A 20,290-nucleotide genomic window follows, 5' to 3' on the forward strand; every position below is an offset into this window, starting at 1 on the left:
TCAGAAACCAAGTTTAATAGCTTTCTTAGGGAGAACTTCACGAGAAGATGCATAAGCTTAGAAAAACAGAATCTTTATTATTCTTCCGAATTCCAATTAGGAATACTGACTAAGGCCCTAGTTGGTTCAACTTTTAAAAGTTTGGCTAAATTGGGTAACCAGTGGATTTTAGCTTTAAGTTCTAAAAAACTATTTTGACAGAAACCAGGTTTAGTAGCTTTCTTAAAGATAACTTCCCGAGAAGATGCATAAGCTCACAAAAACAGGGTCTTTAGTGTTCTTCCGAATTGAACTTTAGGAATAGCGTTAGCCTTAGTTGATTCGGCTTTTAAAAGTTGGGTTAAGTTGGGCTTCGTTGGGTAACCAATGAAATTTAGCTTTAAGTTTTAAAAAGCTCTTTTAACAGAAACCAAGTTTAGTAGCTTTCTTAGGGAGAACTTCCCGAGAAGATGCATAAGCTCAGAAAAGACTTAGGCCCTAGTTGGTTCGACTTTTAAAAGTTAGATTAAGTTGGATAATCAGTGAATTTTAGCTTTAGGTTCTAAAAAGCTATTTTATCAGAAACCAAGTTTAATAGCTTTCTTAGGGAGAACTTCACGAGAAGATGCATAAGCTTAGAAAAACAGAATCTTTATTATTCTTCCGAATTCCAATTAGGAATACTGACTTAGGCCCTAGTTGGTTCAACTTTTAAAAGTTGGGCTAAATTGGGTAACCAGTGGATTTTAGCTTTTAAGTTCTAAAAAGCTCTTTTGACAGAAACCAGGTTAAGTAGCTTTCTTAAAGATAACTTCCCGAGAAGATGCATAAGCTCACAAAAACAGGGTCTTTAGTGTTCTTCCGAATTGAACTTTAGGAATAGCGACTTAAGCCTTAGTTGATTCGGCTTTTAAAAGTTGGGTTAAGTTGGGCTTCGTTGGGTAACCAATGAAATTTAGCTTTAAGTTTTAAAAAGCTCTTTTAACAGAAACCAAGTTTAGTAGCTTTCTTAGGGAGAAATTCTCGAGAAGATGCATAAGCTCAGAAAAAGAGGATCTTTAATATTCTTCCTAGTTTCAATAAGTGGATCTTGCTTAGAATCCATGAAAGCAAAACTTATGTCTAAGATTGTTAACTGGCCTAGATTTCTGGGATCATGAATGAATATCTTCTCTAGAAAAAGTCCTGAAAAGTTTCTGATCTGAGAAATTTAAACTCAACATGTGATGAACTACACATCAAAAGCTTCAAATTCCAAGGACATCACATGTACACTATTTCCTACTATAACACAAATATGAGACTGAAACACACTATTTCATACCATAACAAGGCAGAAAATTACTTGATTACTGAAATTATATTAAGATCTCAAAAATGCACTAGTTAATGACAATACAGCAAAACTGAAATCCCAATCTCATCTTTTTAAAAAGTAATAATGTTTAATGACAATACAACAAACAATTACTCCAAAAAGACCAAAACAAATAAACAAATTTATACTGTAACAGTACAAGTACCATTACAAATGTGGTGATCAAAAACTGAGAAAATGAATCAAAACATAAGAACAAAATCCACAAACAATCATGTAGTTACCTCTGCACATGCGCTTCTCAAAATCGTACTCGAAGAGAGTTTAACATATTTCTCTACTCATACTCGAACTGCACATCAACATGTATAAATCTTCTCATGAGCTGAACAATGGATGTTGTAAAGTTGGCGAGTATCTGACATTCTTCACGAGTTTTAGCCCCCGAAACAATCCCATATATTACCAACTTCTGAAGATTAGGACAACGGTTTAGTACCCCTTCAACCCAATGTACAAACAAATCGGTAAGTGTTGTCCATCTTAGCTCCACAACAACAAGATTCTCCAAGTCTACATCCCCTTGCAAACCATGGAGAAGCACCCATTCTTTCAAGTCATAACTCAATGATCTCAGCTGAGGAAAACAGACAGCAATGGTTTCCAAATCCACTATCTCATCTTCTTCCCCGAAATCTATATCCCATAACCGAAGCCTTCTCAATTTCGTGAATCTAGTAATCATCTGATGGAAATTCGGCCATATGATTGTGAAGCTACTAATATCAACAATCTCAAGATTTTCATGAGTATCACCAATTTCAAAATGTATTATAGTAACTTTATCAACCTCAAAATGCTTCAAAGTCCCTTTTCCAATAAGTTCAAAAACATCAATAACACAATCCTTAAAATGCAAACGCTCAATACAATCTGCTTCCAAAATAAACTTCTCCAAACTAATCCCTTCAACATAAACATTCTTCAACTTAGAACTAGCCAATTCAACAGTCACTTGAGGATCCGAAATCAGGATTTCGGGTGCAACAAGCTCCAAAGATTCGATCTTCGGACAAGCAGCAAGCAAATAATTCAAATCCAAAGCCGAAATACTAACATGCCCCAATGAAAGAGACTTCAAACACGGAAATCTCTGAAAATTTGGCTCAACACCTATAATTGAATTATGACCCAAAACCAACTTTTCCAACTGATGTTGTCTACCACACAACTCAAGAATATTTATATTAGGAGATGTCTTAACATTATAAAACAATTGCTTAAGTGTTTCCCTAGTATACATTAACCAAGCCACAAGAGCTGAAGCTGAAAATTCATCATCATCATTATCATAATACTTTAAAATTGAGAGCTTTTGTAAACCTGTGGTTTGAAAAATTGTTTGGGTAATCAAGATTTCATGCTTACTTGATGTTAAATCACCATAAAAGGGTAAATCATTGGAATTGAATGAAAGGGTATGAAGGTGTTTTGTGAAAGCTTTTCTCCATTTTCTACATGTAGCTGAAGCAATTACAATATCTCTAGCTGTTTCAACCCTAGATAAAATTTCCCCAATAACCTCAACAGGAACATCCTCCATTACAATCTATTCTGAAGACTCTCATTCATCCAATCTAACAAGAAAAATTACATATATAATCCATGAAAGATATTCAATCAAAAATGAATCAAAAATCAATGAATTTGGATTTAGTGAATCAACAAAGATCTGGGTATGTTGAGATTTGATGGAAATCGAAAAAAAGATTGGATTTTTAGCTTGCTTACCTTGAGGGGTCCGATTGGAAGATGAAGATCTTGGTGGAATGAGATTTTCACGCGTAAAGTTTCGAACTTTGAAATTTAACTATGTCGTTTGGAATATATAAACGACATTTCATTTGTTTAGTTATTATTTATTTAGAAAAACTAACTAAATAAATAAATAAAACTCTTGTGACATATTTTAATAAATCTTACATAAATTAATAATTTCACCAAAAAATAATGAAATCACAAAGCAAATAAAAAGAAGTAAGTACTAAAGTTGGTGATTCCATTTTTAATATATTGTAAAATTATTATATTTTACTATATACTATGATAGTATATATTGTAGTACGACGTACCATGTAAACTTTCATTAATGATCGATTAAAAAATTACCAAAAAATTTAATAAAACTATTATTTCGGTAAGTAATTTAAAATTTTATTTTTTTTAGTGTTCTTCGTGTTGTATGTGATTTAAGTTTTTTATATTTATATTTAGAGACATGTTAAAGAGTATCAATATTTTAATATTCTACTTAATTAATGTAATGCAATATACTAAAATAATTTTTATTGATGATGGATTGAAAAAGTTTTCTAAAAAATTTGATGTTACTATTATTTTGGTAAGTAATTTAAAATTGTGTTTTTTAGTATAAAAATATGTAACTAGTTTAAGTTTTTATATTTATATTCAGAGAAACGTTAAAGGATATTAATGATATTTAATATTGTCTAAAAGTAGCATATAATTATTAGTGTAATTTAATATTAAATCATACATATTTTAATTGAATAACGATTATGAAAAATTATTGACCACTCATAAATTGCTACCTCATATTGATAGTAGGCATCATTACTTAATAATAGTGCTCTTATATGTTACTTATTATTTTGCAATTAGTTAGAATTTCTTTTAAAGTTGTGGTGGTTTCACTTTGAAGTATACAAATTTGTAACTGTTTATGGTTATATAATCTTCATTTCCAAATATTTTTTTAGTATACAAATTTATAATTGTAATTTTGTTGGTCTTTTTTTTAACAAATTTGTTAATTTTTTCTTAAAATATCACGTGTTAATATTAAATTATGGCATAAGTCCTTAAAAAATTTATTTTGATGTAAATAAGTTCTTAATTTTTAAAAAAATTGTGATAACAACCCCAAACTCAAGATTCTTGTTAATCCGTAAGTACCTAATTTAACTGCTCTATTTGTTGTTCCAAAAAAAAAATACCACAAAAATGTTAATTTTGTTAGTCCAAATTATAATTTTAATTGAGATTAATTTAAAATAAACAAATAAATAATTAAATTATTTTAAAACTGATTAATTAACCTTTTTTTTTTTTTTTTTTTTATCTTTCTTCTTCTTAAAGTTCACTTCTAGCCCAACATTTGTAGCTCTGGTCTCTTCTACTAAAACTTTTCAATTTGTATTAACCAGAGAGGTTGCTCTAAAAAAAATTTAAGTAAAGTTTGAACCAAAAAAACTAAATGGCCACCAAAACCCACCACCCACCCACCACCCACTGGAGATGGGGACAGAGTTTCAAGGAGAAGGTTGGAGCAAGGTGTAACTATTTAGAGTTTTTTGGGGTTTATTTTTTATTTTTATTTTACTTGATTGCTTTTCTGAGTTTTCTGCATGGGATGGAACAAGAAAGAAAGTGGAGATGAAGAGATGAGACTTATCGATGGTAAGTCTCCACCACCGAGAAGGGTGGGTGGCGAATAGTAGAAGTTTTTTTATATATATAATGTTGTTTTTAATCTTTAATTAAAGAAAATGAAAAAAAAATATTAAAGTTTTTAATAATTTTTTTATTATTTAAATTATTTTTTAAATAATTATGATATTGTGTACCGTAGAAATTTTAAGAACTACAAATAGAGCTGTTAAATTAGGTATCTACAGACTAACGAGAATGTCAAGATTAGAGACCATAACCAAATTTTTTTGAGATTAAGATTTATACCACAATTTAATATCAACACGTGACATTTTAGGGATGAATTAAAGAATTTGCTAAAAAAAAGACCAACTCACTTACAAGAATCTCGAGCTTGTAGACTATTGCTGTTATTATTCTAAATTAAGAATTTTTTTGAAATTTTTTGTTTCAATTTTTCAAAATAAAAATCTTAATTAGCTATTTTAGAAAAATAAATAATAAATTTTTTTAAAATAATGACGTGGTATATATGAAATTACCTTTATACCCCTTTCCCAACACATAATTTTCAATCCAATACCCCAATACGAACAAAAAGAAGCAAAGGAAGCCTTTCTCTCTCTTCTCTCTCTCTTTCTCCGGCTGACCTGAGAACCAGTTTCTCAGTCCGACTCGTCACCGACCATGTGGAGAAACTCACTGAGTTTCTCTTCCAAACTCGCCACCTCTCATAAAATTCACCCTTCTTCTCTTTCCGGCGTCGTTCGATCCCTCTCTCTCTCTTTCCCTCCATCAACCTCTCCTTCCTCTTCCGTTGAAGAATCGGTCAAATTAGGTTTACATCCATCTCATGGAGTTGGAGTTGGAGCTCAATCGGCTTTGATTGATTTCTCCTCTAAAGCTAGGGAAGTTGCTGACTCTGCTCGACACTATGGTCGTTGCTATTGGGAGCTCTCCAAAGCTCGTCTCAGGTACCTTTCTTTGAAATTTGATTAATTTTGTTTATTTGGGGCTTTTATGTTAGCTTGATTGATTGAATTTAGGGTTTGCATAATTTTAAATTTGTATTGAGGAACTTAGAGATTTGTTTATCAAAGTATGGATTTTTGTTAATTTTAGTTTAGGGAAATTTGCAAAACTAACAACTTGAAATTATAACATTTGCGTAAATAATCACATTGAATTGATATTGTGCTACTATAATATGGTTGCATAATGTAAATTTATGATCGCAAAATGGAAAATTTGCCCAACTAACATTGTGAAATAGTAAAGTTTGTAAAATAACCACACTCGATTTACTCTATGCATAATCGTCGTTTATGGTCACACAGTGTAACTTATGGTCGCTTATGCACCATATTCTTTTGCTAATAAAAATTTTCGTAGTCTATTTTTACAAAACACTCTCGCAAAACTACCACAAAACTACCATTATGGTCGTGTTATGGTTGGTTGCAGAGTGTAATAGCGACCAAAGGTGGTGATTTTGCTATTGACATTTTTTGGAAAGTTATGTTACTAATAAAAATGTTCATAAAGACTATTTTTACATAAGAGTTGAATTTGCTAAACTACCAGACTCGAAATTGTAATATTTGTAAAATAACCAAATTGAATTTATACTCACAACTCACTATAGTTGTGTAGTGTAAATTTATGGTTGCAGAGTGTAATTTTTGGTTGCACGACGTAGTTATTTTGCTAATAAAATTATTTGGGAAGTTAATTTACTAAAAGATTATTTTACGAAAGAGTTAGCGATCACTCATCACACGAAATTCAATATTGGCTCTCATCCATTGAAAATTGGTGACTCTGTTCTTGAAGCGCTCTCCTCCACTACTCTGTCTACTTTTGATGATTGAATTATATTTCGTATTTTTTTTTGTTCTGTAAATTCTAGCAATGTGGGCACAAGTAGCAACGTCTCTATGAGTTTGGATGTTCATTACTTGATTCACATGCTCCAATCATGCAACTCCCACCATTTTATACATCAAGGAAAGCAGCTCCACCTTGTTTTTCTCAAAATTGGGCTTCTGGAGTCTAGTGTTACAATCGGAAACCGCCTTCTGCAGATGTATGTGAGGTGTGGCAGCATGAGGGATGCACATATTTTGTTCCAGGAAATGACTCATAGAAACTGTTTCTCTTGGAATACCATTATTGAAGGCTACATGAAATCTGGAGATTGTACAATGTCATTAGAATTGTTTAACACTATGCCTGAAAGGAATGAGTTCTCTTGGAATGTAGTCATCACGGGGTTTACAAAGGCGGGTTGGATAGATACTGCTCGCAGTTTGTTTGATGAAATGCCTAGCAAAAATAGTGTTGCATGGACTTCGATGATTCACGGGTTTGCTCATAATGGGCAGAGAAAAGATGCTTTAAGATTCTTCAAGCACTTGAGTTCAAACCCTTTAGAAGTATCATATAGAGATAAATTTGTATTGGCAACAGTAATTGGGGTTTGTACTGATTTGGCTGCTCTTGGGTGCGGGAAGCAAATCCATGCACGCATTGTGATTGATAACGTGGAAGTTGACTCGGTTTTATCTAGTTCATTGACTAATTTCTACGGTAAGTGTGGGGACTTGGATAGTGCAAATAACTTACTGAATATGAATCAGGAACCAGATGAATATTCCCTATCATCATTGATTATGAGCTATGCAAATATTGGAAGAATGAGTGATGCAAGAAGAATTTTTAATGTGAAAAATAATCCTAGTAGTGCATTATGGAACTCAATGATTTCGGGATATGTTTGCTGTAACGAATACCTTGGAGCATTAACTATCTTTAATGAGATGAGAGCTAATGGCGTTCAAGGGGACTTTTTAACTCTCGTGAGTGTTTTAGGTGTCTGCAGTATCCTAGGCGTCCTTGTTCATACCAAACAATTTCACATATATGCGTGCAAAGTTGGGATGCTTGATGATGTAATTGTTTCTGGTTCTCTTCTTGATGCATACTCTAAGTGCAGAAGTCTTGACGATGCTTGCAAATTATTTACCGAGCTGAAAGCCTTTGACACAATATTGCTAAATTGTATGATCACTGTGTATTCAAATTGTGGAAGAATTAAAGAAGCAAAACAAATCTTTGAGACAATGCCTATCAGAAGCTTAATATCATGGAATTCAATGCTAGCAGGTCTTTGTCAAAATGGATGTCCAGTTGAAGCCTTGAATCTCTTGCACGAGATGAATAAGCTGGACTTGAAAATGGACAAGTTTACCCTAGCTAGTGCGATTAGTGCTTGTGCTTGTATCTCCTCACTTGAATTTGGTGAACAGATTTTCACTAGAGCAATCATTATTGGACTTGAGTATGACGAAATCATTTCCAATTCTCTTCTTGATCTTTATTGCAAGTGCGGTCTTCTTGAAAACGGGAGAAAAATATTTGACCAAATAACAAAGTGTGATGAAGTTCCATGGAATTCGATGTTGATGGGTTATGCTTCAAATGGACATGGGCTTGAAGCAATAGAGCTTTTCAATAAAATGTTACAGGCTGGTTTGAGACCGAATGGTATAACGTTTACCGGGGTGTTGTCTGCCTGTGATCATTGTGGATTGATTGAAGAGGGAAGAAGATGGTTTAACATGATGCAGCAGGATTATCATATTGCTCCAAGCATCGAACACTATGCTTGCATGATAGACCTTTTCTCCCGTGCAGGTTTGTTTGATGAAGCAATGAATACGATTGAACATATGCCTTTTAAGGCAGACATCAGCATGTTGTCATCAGTTTTGAGAGGCTGTTTGGTGACTGGAAATAAGACTCTTGGAAAGAAAGTGGCAGAACGCATTGTTGAGCTTGATCCTGGAAACTCAGGTGCTTATGTACAACTATCTAACATATTTGCCTTGTATGGGGAGTGGGGAGGATCAGCGGAAGTTAGAAAGTTAATGAGACATAAAGGAATACAAAAGAATCCTGGTTGCAGCTGGTCTGATTGTTGAACAAGAAACCATGGAGCCAAAGGAACTTTTAGTTCTAGAGCTTTCTTTTGTGACAGTTTATCTGTTTTCTATTACTTTTCCAAGAACAGTAACCTTATGGAAAATCAAATATACTAAATTTTGAAAGAAAGTTCTTCCCAAGATGAGAATTGGAAAAGGAACTTTTTTGGCAGACCCAGAATAATTTTCTATAGAGAAGTGAGTTCAAAATCGGGGCCCCATTGAGCAAATTCAAATTCCTCCCAAAGTTGTATGATCTCTTCATGTTAGAGAGATATATATTGTGGTTTCATAATTGCTATCAGTTGAATATGATCACCAAGATGCAAATATTCCTTCATTTACTGAAATACTCTTTTTTAAACTTACATGCACTCATAATCATTTTAGGAAAAAGGAAAAGCATATCATTGATTTATAGTAGTTTGGTGCTTAACTTCTGTCAAGGAGTTCTTTCTCTTTTTTTAAGCATACTAGTGGACGGAGTCTTATGACAACGTCGCAATAACAACTCACAATTTTACCTCTGCTCAGTGCTCTCATATGCCTTTAAAGATTTCTATAGCTTTGTGTTCAAAGTAAATATTCCCTTTTTAGTGATTTATTTATGTATTTGGGCTTGCGCAATATCCTTTTCGTGTATTATTTTACTCATGACACACTTTTGTTTCATTCTTATTTCCAGCATGCTGGTGGTTGCAACTACTGGGACTGGGTTTGTTCTCGGAAGCGGCACTGCTATAGACTTACCGGGACTTTGCTACACATGTGCTGGTACCATGATGGTTGCAGCATCTGCCAGTACCTTAAATCAGGTTTGCACTTTAGTTGTTTTATTAGCTTGCTCGGGTGGCTGCTGTCACTATCCTGTACTGAATATTTTCATTTTGTTGCTTGCTAAGGTGTTTGAGAAGAATAATGATGCAAAAATGAAGAGAACGATGCAAAGGCCACTACCTTCGGGGCGTATTACAATACCTCATGCAGTCTTTTGGGCATCCTCCATGGGTTTATTTGGCACTGCATTATTGGCGAGCAAGGTGGCCATATATAATACTCGCACTTTTCTGAATGTTTTCTTGACAAAAAAGTATATTTGAAACATTACTAATGGAGAGTCCTCATGACAAGGTTGTTGCAGACTAATGCATTGGCAGCTGGTCTCGCCGCATCTAATTTGATCCTCTATGCATTTGTGTATACCCCACTAAAACAGATTCACCCAGTGAATACTTGGGTGGGGGCTGTTGTTGGTGCAATCCCACCACTTCTTGGGTAAGTTCTTTGGCTTCTTTTTCTTTTGGAAAGCTTTTGTCAAATATTTGATTCAAGTTTTTTGCTGTAATTTTTGAGGCATGGATGGCTGATACATTTTGTTTTGGTTTCCAGGTGGGCTGCTGCTTCAGGCCAGGTCTCACTTAACTCGATGATTCTTCCAGCTGCTCTCTACTTTTGGCAATTACCACATTTTATGGCACTTGCATACATGTGTCGCAATGACTATGCTGCCGGAGGGTATGGATATGCTGTAATCAGAGATTCAATATTTTAGAATAGTACATAAAATTACTCGAAAGGCCTTGAATTTCTACATACGAAATTTCTTTCATTGCATGAGTTAGGAGGGACTTAAACAAAACTGGTTTGAATCGATTCAAATCCTTTGTACTTCCTATATATTCTCATTGGGAATTTGTAATTAATTTGGCTATGTACATTAAATATTTGGTCTAGATGAGCACCCTTGCAAATCTAGATCCATCGTTCATCTGAAGTTTATGTTCTTTTTGTCTTTCAGGTTTAGGATGCTCTCTTTTGCCGATGCTTCGGGTAAAAGAACTGCCGCTGTGGCTTTAAGGAACTGCATCTATCTGATCCCTTTGGGGTACTTAGCCTATGATTGTGAGTCAGAATTTCAAAGCAGCATTTCTATCTTCTTTCTTCCCTCAATACTATTATCTAATATTAATCTCTATATTTTGGCATCATTGACTTGTCATGGTTGATTGTCTTTATCAGCCATTGTTTGCCTGTTAGAGAATTTACAATCTTTGTGCTAAAAGCAGACCGAGCATTTGTGCCTGATTATTTTAGCAAAACCAAATTTATTTTATTATCACATGTTATCTGAATGAACTCTATAATTACTTTGCATTTCTGAATTTGATTGCAGGGGGCGTAACTTCCAAATGGTTTTGCCTTGAATCCACACTCCTCACTCTTGCCATAACCGCAACAGCATTCTCCTTCTATCGAGACCGTACTATTCCCAAAGCAAGAAAGATGTTTTACGCCAGTCTCCTATATCTTCCCGTTTTCATGTCAGGAATTCTTTTCCACCGTCTCACTACTGATAACGACCAACATTGCACCACAGATAGCAAGTTAGATACAACAACAAAACTTGCAGCCTCCTTCCAAGAAAACAGAAATGTGGATCGGAGAAAGAACAGGGGCACACAAGGGCGGCCACCAGTTGCATATGCCTCCGTTGCACCGTTTCCTTTTCTCCCCGCTCCATCGTACGCTCCTTCTTGACAAGTCGGTATCTCTTAGGGTTTCGGTGAACATAATACAAGGTCAAAGGGTATTGGTTCCACTACCTTGTTACATTTTCTTTTTGGTTACTCTCTCGAAATGTTTTCGATTAGACAAATGAGTTTTGCTTTCCGCGAATTCAACAAAATGAGATAATGTAATAAATTAATGCATTGAACAATTAAATGCTGTGAATAGGTATTATTCTTTTGATTAAAGAAGAGTGGAAATTATAAGCCATTTGAGGTTACTCTTCAAGTAATTGGATGGTGAAGAAAGTATGTACGTTTGATTGAGGTTTGTTCTATTTTTTGTTCATAACATTAAATGTGAACACTTTATAGTTTCACTTTTGACCTATTAATGATTGTTGTTTTGGCATCCTTATGAGAGGTTATTTGAATAAATTATGAATAACTTAAATAATAATAGTTTGCAATCCAATTGGAAACATGATCAGGATTATAATTAAAAAAATAATAATAAATAAAAATAAAATTCTTAGATTGTTTGACGAAAAAACTAAAATAAAATTAAAAAAGATTGCAACATCACAATTAACTTTAAAAACATATAATCTGTTTCATACATAGCTCAGAAGACACAATAATAGAAATTGTTGCAGCAGGTTCATTCAACCTTGTAACTTGAGCACTCAACTATTGTGTAAGGTACATAACTGCACTACGAACAATTCATTTAGTCGTAGAGAACTTGTTATTCCCAACTACTAACAGTGATGTGATGGTGAGTCATCGAAGAATAAAGAAGAACCAACAACGAAATAAAACAAAACAAAACTATGTCACACTAACAAGACTAAAATATTCAAAATTATATTATAGAGACAAGACTAAAACACTGAAAAATATATCACAGAGACAAGACTAAAACACTTAAAACCATATCACAGAGACAAGATTAAAACACTCAAAATCATATCACAGAGACAAAACTAATCGCAGTAACAAAAGTCGAATTGAAGTAGCAAAACACAACCCGACCAAGCTGCACCTAAGCCCAAACCCAGAGAAAGGCCGACGAGCTTGGCTGGAGAAAAAAGACGACTTCTTACAACTTTAAATTTAGGAACGAGAAACCCTAAGTGAATACAATTAGATAATTTACAAACTCAAACATAAACAAGATTCAATTTTTCAGTTGGTAGACTAACAAAAACTTCACTTGATATGTTTAAAAGTGCCATCATAAATAAAATAAAGAAGATATTTATTCATGATTCAGAGGACACGATTTGATATATGTGAAAATTTGATGAGAAAATTCCTCACCAACTATGAAAATTATAAATAAAATAATAAATATTTTTCATTTTACATTGACTCCTTCCAGTCTCAAATTATGTAACACCAAAATAATAAAAGTTTCTACCAAAAAAATGAAAATAATCCAATTTGAAAGTAAGCTAATTTTATTTATTAAATTGATTTTTTTATATTATTTATAATCATCTAATTTTATTAAGAATGATTTAATTTGTTCTCCCCAAGTTTTAATTTTAATTTTTATTAAATGTTGTAAATATATTTTTTTTAAATATATATTTTTAAAATGGGTAAATACAATTTTGGACCCTCTGTTTTACAAAAGTTACCAATTGGACCCTGCGTTTTGTTATATGACAAAATGGACCCTGTATTTTCTAAAATAGTACATATAGGACCCTGAATTGATATTTTGTCAAAATAAAATTTAATTATAATCCGATCTAAAAGTGCTATGACAAAGCTGTTTACATTTTTTGTATTTGTTCGTATTAAGCATTGTCTTCAAGCTGGTTGTATTAAAAAAAAAAGTTGTCAAAAATTAAGCTCAGGGTCCTATTTTTACTATTTTAGAAAATACAGGGTCCATTTTGTCATTTAACAAAACACATGGTCTAATCTGCAACTTTTACAAAACACAGGGTCCAAAATGGTATTTACCCATTTAAAATTTGGGTATAAAAATAAAAAACAAAGTATTGAAAATACATGTTGTAAAGTAAATATAAATAAATGTAAATATATCTATTTCTTTCTTTTATTATTATAATTAAATAAAAAAAGGAAAATTGTCCTGAGTTGAGAGATCTAACAAAAATGGGTTTGGACTTTGGAGAGAGTTGAATTTTGGGACGATGACTAATTGGGAAATACCTTCCTTTTGACTCTCTCTCCTCTCTCCTCTCATCTTACTCTCAGCTATGGCGGATTCTGCCACAATACACAGTAAACCCCTTTTGAGGAATCTTCTCCAAGTCCAATTTCTGTTAAAGAAGACATTTTTAATTATAATACTCATAGCTCATTCAGCTTCTGCTTTACCCAACAATCACCGCTACAATGTAGGAGATTCTGTACCCTTCTTCGTCAACAAGCTTGGACCTTTGAACAACCCCAGGTAACCAATTTCTTTAGCTGTTGACCAATTTGTTGATTTTGATTTCAATTCATGAGAGTTTGTGGTGAAGTTAGTGTAGGATTTTCATGAGTCCCTTTAATCTATTCTTATAATAATACTAAATTGCTTATGAAGATTTAAGCTTTAGCTCATATCATATTGTAATTTAGAACTTTAACAATGTTTTATTTACTCTCTCTTTTGTCTATTGTTTTTGTGTTGTTCATGTTAGTTAAACAATCTTTACATTGTCAAATATAGTGGAAGAATTTAAACAAAAGAATAGAAATGAAGATAAGAGTTTACTTGGTTTGGCAAATAATGTGCTAAAAAAGCTCTTAACAAATATCAGTAAGTGGAAAAAATAGTCTCAAGCTCACAATACAATGTCCCAAGTACATCCATAGTATCTCTCATACAAGAGAAACATTGCTCAGACAGAGAGATCGCTAAATTACTTTAAGGTGGGAATAGGACATTCCATACCATTTCATTACCCTTTCTTGAGGTGTGTATAGCTCATCTATTTATAGATGTTTTGTACTTGGGTACCTAAGTTAATGGGCAACTTGGGCACTTATACAAGTAGCTCCTACCACAAGCTAGCAAGCTAGCGACTTGCAATTAGCAAACTTCTTGAGGGTAATGAAATAAGGAGCTTGCAATAAGCAAGTTTCATGGACAACGCATTTTGGACAAGGAGCTTATCCAAGAAGCATTTCTTACCCTGCTTAGCAAGGTTATCCTTGTAAAGTGAAGAACAACATTACATTTGGCAGACTATCTCTCCCTTCTTGTCAAAGGTGCCACCATTCTTTAGTACGAGCTGATCTGCAACGAGTTTAAGCAATGCTTGAACTTTTTACTGAGAATTGGCTCGGTTCACATGTCAACTTCATTCTTCTATCTGTGGATCTTTAATGAGTGAATTTCTCTAAAAGTGATTCATTTTCTAATTCTTCTAGTATCTTTTAGATGCATGCTATGACTTTGACCGAAATATTTAATTTTTCACCAAATGTATAGCATTGTGACTAGCTATCTCTTTGCAATTGAACAACACCTTGTTCAAAATTAAGGTATTTTTACTGAATCTTTCAACCGTAACGCTTTAAGATTGTGAGCTTAGTAGCTTCATAGGTTCTATGTTGTTAGCGAAGCTTGTTGGACAAACTCCTTGTTCAAAATGTGGTTTTCAGAAGTTTGCTTATTGCAAGCTGTCCATTTCTTGAAGCTCAATAAGTTTTATACTCCATTTACGGATTTTGGGCTGTGAGGTTGAGACTTGAGAGTATTGTAGCCCACTTATTTATATTTTTTAGTCGAAATTTTGATGACCCTCTTGTGGAGTTTGCAAATTGCTTGCCAAACATGTAAATTCTCGTGTCTTTTTTAATTTTATTTTTATCAATTTTAAAAATCTATTCCATTATTGTTGTCATTATCGTTGCCTTTACCATCACTATAACTGTTGTTTTTTCAGAACACATATTTTCAGTTTCATGAGACTGCCACAGATTTTTCCCTCAGGAATTAAGTATCAACTTCAATGATGGAAATCTTGCCTTATTTTCACATTTAATTTTAATTGTTTTATTCTGTTGCAGTGAAACCTACCAATACTATGATTTGCCATTCTGCCATCCAGGTTAGCATATGGGATATAACATGACATTTCTTCATGTATTATGTTTTGGAAGAAGAATCAGTTTAGATTGATATAATAGATGGTGAATTTATTGAACCTTTCTAGAAGTTACTAACATAATGTGACTCCATTCAATTGGGTTGTTGTTCTCATTGGCTTTTTTTTCTATGTTTTTGGAGTTAAAACACTGATAATTTGCCTAGCAATATAAACTTGATTATTTGTTTTTTCTCTGCAGATCCTATAATTCGAAAAAAGGAAACTATTGGTGAAGTTCTGAATGGTGATCGTTTGACAAACTCGTTATATGAATTAAATTTCCGTGAGGAAAAAATTCACAAAACCCTATGCCATAAAAAGCTTAAAGTTGCCGAAATCGCCAAGTTCAGGGATGCTGTGATTAGAGACTTTTACTTTCAGATGTATTACGATGACCTTCCTTTGTGGGCATATGTTGGAAAAGTCGAAGAGAATTGGAATATCGAGCAGAATACAACCAAGTATTATATATTTACACATGTTCAGTTCGATGCTGTTTACAATGACAACCAAGTTATCGAAATTCAAGCTTTTAGTGATCCTAATCATGTTCTGGACATAACTGAAGATGTTGAAATCGATGATGTTGAGTTCACTTATTCTGTCAACTGGAATGTGACTTCGGTTAAGTTCGAGAACAGAATGAACAGATACTCAAAGGCTTCTTTATCGCCAATTCGTCAGAAAATACATTGGTTTTCTTTTATTAATTCAATTGTCATCATTTTTCTCTTGATGGGATTTCTTATCATGCTTATCATGAGGCATCTGAATAATGATCTGAGAAAGTAATTTTCCTCAACAACACTTGTAACTATTGTTAAAAACTACTTGGTTATATTGCTTCAACTAACTTAGATTATACATGTTTATTATTATAGGTGTTCTAATATTGATGAAGAAGAAGACAAGGAGGTTGGATGGAAACATATTCATGGTGATGTATTTAGATGTCCTCCTAATATGCCATTGTTTAGTGCTGTCATTGGCACTGGAACCCAGTTTCTGACTGTGTAAGCTAATTTTCTTGCTCAAGTTTTTCCTCTCTCTCAATAAGTATAGAAGAATAAATAAGATTTGTCCTCCTGGACTTTTTTTGTCGTGAAAATTTCTCCTAAACTATAAAAATTGTTGTGAATATCCCTTTGAATAATTTCTGGATGTAGCACCAACTTGACATTAATCTAGTCCAGCTCAAGAGTCCTAGACAAAAAATAAATGTTTAAATAGTGGTCTACCAATGAATTATGGGACTATGTATATGTACGTTCTTAGAGCTAATGTTCGTGTATTCAATGCTAATAAACTAGATTTTTAGTAGTTTAAAGTTGTTAAATAGATTCTCTTACTGTAACTATACATGTGATCTATGGCTACATAAGTAAATTGTTTTCAAAATGTCCAGAATGTAACTGAAGGAGAATATTTGCAACAATTTTTATACTTTAGGGAAATTTATTGCAACAGAAAAAAGCTTGGGGTAAAACTCTACAATAGTCATAATTTGGAGAGAAAAAAATCCCTATTTATTCAAAATAGAATCTGTACCTTTATCTTTGGTTTCACACACTATTGAAGTTGTGCTATGTTTTTCTGTTTCCATCTTGTTTGTATATTTTATCCAAGGGTCTGAGTCTCATGTGTCTTTGATAATTATAGGGAGTACACATGGCCTTGTTTTTCAAGAAAAACAGAAAACTTAGCTCTTGAAAGTCGATTTGCATGAACTTGATCATGTTCTGAATCTTCTCTTTATTGTTAATGTTTTTCTTCATTATTATAGGATTTGCATCTTATTTTTTCTGGCATTATTCGGAGTCTTATATCCTTACAATCGCGGAGCGCTCTTAACTTCTCTAGCCATTGTATACGCTCTGACATTCGTGGTTGCTGGCTACACTTCTGCCGCTTTCCACAGTCAATTTTCCGAGACTGGATGGGTAAATTGTTCTACATTTCCCACTTTTCTTTTTTCTCTTCACATATTCACCACTCTGTTCTCTGACATAAGCATTGTTGATTATCAGGAAAGGAGTGTTCTTTTGACGGGAGTTCTCTACGTGGGCCCGTTGTTCGTGACAGTCTCTATCGTTAATACGGTTGCAATAGCTAAGGGGACTACTGCTGCACTTCCATTTGGCACCATTCTAGTTGTTCTTCTTTTATACTTCTTTCTTGCCATCCCTTTGCTCGCCTTTGGGGGGCTAATCGGGCATCGTTTCAGATCAGACTTTTCAGCGCCTTGTGCTACAAAACCGTACCCGAGAGAGATTCCCCCATTAGCTTGGTACAGGAAAACACCTACTCAAATGTTCATCGGCGGTCTTTTACCTTTCAGCGCGATTGTTCTTCAATTACACCATTTGTATGCAAGCATATGGGGATACAAGATATACACATTGCCGGGCATTTTGTTTATTACGTTCGCTATCCTCGTCGTTCTAACCGCTATCTTAAGCATTGTTTTGACATATGTTCAACTTTCTGCTGAAGACCACCAATGGTGGTGGAGGTATGTTACTCGCCTTTTCTCGTTCGTTCTTTCAGAGCACTCACAATAGCTAATGTAAAATAACTACATCAAGGTAAAAATATAGCGAAAAGTTAACAAAAATGTAGTCGACAAAAATATGCACATACTATAGATGAGTTATTATAGCTCAAAAATTTAATTTGAATAGTATTTAGCTAAATGTAGCTACAACTTTTATAGGTTTTAGTATATAGTTATAAAATTTTATAATTTTTAGTGTCTTTTATTGAGTTTAAAGTGTAAAATTAGTTATAAATATAATATTTTAATATTGTGTATTATAAATATATTATTTAATGATCTACAAAATAGAGAGTAAAGTTTCAATGATGTATTTTGAAGAATAAAGTAGAGAAACTGATAGGTACCTTAGACGATGATATGAACAATTTATCACACTTTTCCGAACCCGAATTTTCCTTTTTGTAGTAGTGTTTTTACTTTTCCTAACTCTGTAATCCGTTGCACTCTCTTATGCAGATCGGTGTTGTGTGGGGGCTCAACCGCGATTTTCATGTTTGGTTATGGCATTTTCTTCTATCTCAGGTCGAATATGGACGGTCTCATGCAACTTTGCTCCTTTATAGGTTACAATGCATGCATATGCTACGCGTTCTTCCTCTTGCTCGGCTCAGTTAGTTTTCGTGCTTCCTTGATCTTTGTTCGATTCGTATATCGCGCTGTTAAAAGTGAATGAATCATATGAACAACAATTTATTCTACCTTTCCATTTCCATCCCCTTAATATGTTCACATAGAGATTGTATAGAAGAGAGAGAGAGAGAGAAAATTAGCTTTAGCATTCTCATGGCATTGAGAGAAAGAACAAAAGAAACAGAATTTTGACAATCAATTATATAACTTTTAAAATGCATAACACACATTTTCATTTGTGAACTTGGCATTTTTGTTTTTTGTTTGATGATTGTTTAGTAATTATTATGCATTTAAGTTATTCATAATAACTATTGAAGTTGCTAATGTGGATGTTATTAATACTTGAGAAAACATTAGGACAAGACAAATATTAACTCTACCAATTGGTATTTCTATGGTCTTTTTTAATCAATAAAGTTTATCTATGATAATAATTTTCCAGAATAAAAAAACTATATATAATAATTAGGGTTATTTGAGTGAAATTTTCTTATGCTTTAATTTTTTACTCTTAATTCTTTTAATTTTTTTTTTTTGGTGGCGAAACCCTTTTATATTTATTTTTCTTTACAAATTTGAAATGTCAGTTGAATATCACCGTTAAATACTAACTAGATTATTACTGTATTGGTTTCGAAGTTTTACTTTCACGTATACACAAGTGTACATAGTGGTCATCCAATTATTTAACGGTAATATTTAACTAAAGCTTTAAATTTGTAAAAAAAAATAAGCATAAAGGAGTTTTATCACTAAAGATAAGAGGATTAAAGCTTAGAGCTCATCATTAGTTTAAAAATGAGGTTTTGCTCTCAAGTGGATTCGGGTCGGGTCGTTCTATGAAGAATGGCTGCCTGTTAGCCTTGATTGCATGCAGAGCCGATAATTTTTCTGTTATTATGACACATCGATGTCCTCTCCTTCAAAAAAAAAAAAAATAAAAAATAAAAGGATTAAGTATATAAAAATTAAAACATAAAGTGTTATGCTGCCAATTACTCTAATAATTATGACAACAAAATAAAGAGTTAAGACTGTAGATAGTATTAACTCATGACAAAGTATATTGGTAATTGGATAAATGTTGGGGCATTTTACATAAATATATACATTTTCTTAAATAATTACAAAAAATGTGCAAAAAAAATTAATTGTTACAATGTACACATTTGAAAATATTTTTACATAAAATCATACAAATTCTTAATTTAATTATATTGGATGTATTTAATGAGAATGATTACCATAATTATGTTTTTATCCTTTTTATAATTATTTTATGGCTAAATTGTACAACATTTAATGAATATGCTTTCAAACCATAATCAATATTAGAATATTACTAATAAATAATAAAATTTGTATTAGACATGGTATATATAATATTACGTATATAATCTGTACATTAATAATAAAATTTGTATTAGAATATTATTAATATGACACATATAATCTGTACATTAATAATTGTATGGTATATTTTTCAAAATCAATACATATATAATCATGACTTTTTTATTAAAATATGTCATATATGTCCTATATATTATCAGATTGGTAATGCTATTATGTTGTTTAATTTAATATTCATAATATATATATTATGACATTTTGTTTGAAAAATCTTTGAAAATATTTTATATGTATATATGTTTACTTTATTTTCTATTAATTAAACATACTAATTTAATAAACAAAATAATAATATTTACATAAGTTTATTATATTAGTGCCATGTT

At 32.6% G+C, this 20,290-nt stretch overlaps 3 protein-coding genes across 4 annotated transcripts; 2 read left to right on the forward strand and 1 right to left on the reverse strand.

Annotated features, from left to right (window-relative positions):
• Positions 1–1,382: 1,382 nt before the first annotated feature.
• LOC115720987 (F-box/LRR-repeat protein At1g67190) lies at positions 1,383–3,200 on the reverse strand. Its single transcript, XM_030650211.2, has 2 exons — positions 3,089–3,200; positions 1,383–2,934 (listed from the first exon to the last, which is right to left on the reverse strand). The coding sequence occupies exon 2, from the start codon at positions 2,898–2,900 to the stop codon at positions 1,635–1,637; it is 1,266 nt and encodes a 421-aa protein (XP_030506071.1). The 5' UTR covers positions 2,901–2,934; positions 3,089–3,200; the 3' UTR covers positions 1,383–1,634.
• A 2,114-nt stretch (positions 3,201–5,314) lies between these two features.
• Positions 5,315–11,631, forward strand: LOC115719517 (protoheme IX farnesyltransferase, mitochondrial). Of its 2 annotated transcripts, XM_030648594.2 has the most exons (7): positions 5,315–5,724; positions 9,419–9,548; positions 9,636–9,773; positions 9,875–10,008; positions 10,123–10,248; positions 10,532–10,635; positions 10,907–11,631. In XM_030648594.2, the coding sequence occupies exons 1-7, from the start codon at positions 5,438–5,440 to the stop codon at positions 11,269–11,271; spliced, it is 1,284 nt and encodes a 427-aa protein (XP_030504454.2). In that variant the 5' UTR covers positions 5,315–5,437; the 3' UTR covers positions 11,272–11,631. The 2 variants fall into 2 exon arrangements, with proteins under 2 accessions (XP_030504454.2, XP_060965735.1); XM_061109752.1 differs by lacking the exons at positions 9,419–9,548; positions 9,636–9,773; positions 9,875–10,008; ... (1 more) ...; positions 10,532–10,635; positions 10,907–11,631 and adding an exon at positions 6,660–9,129.
• Positions 11,632–13,324: 1,693 nt separating this feature from the next.
• Positions 13,325–18,791, forward strand: LOC115720828 (transmembrane 9 superfamily member 5). The gene is made up of 7 exons (XM_061109753.1): positions 13,325–13,674; positions 15,282–15,322; positions 15,561–16,149; positions 16,243–16,374; positions 17,145–17,301; positions 17,389–17,873; positions 18,375–18,791. The coding sequence occupies exons 1-7, from the start codon at positions 13,478–13,480 to the stop codon at positions 18,589–18,591; spliced, it is 1,818 nt and encodes a 605-aa protein (XP_060965736.1). The 5' UTR covers positions 13,325–13,477; the 3' UTR covers positions 18,592–18,791.
• Positions 18,792–20,290: the final 1,499 nt, after the last annotated feature.

The sequence above is a fragment of the Cannabis sativa genome, chromosome 2 (genome assembly GCF_029168945.1).
Source record: "Cannabis sativa cultivar Pink pepper isolate KNU-18-1 chromosome 2, ASM2916894v1, whole genome shotgun sequence".
NCBI lineage: Eukaryota > Viridiplantae > Streptophyta > Magnoliopsida > Rosales > Cannabaceae > Cannabis > Cannabis sativa.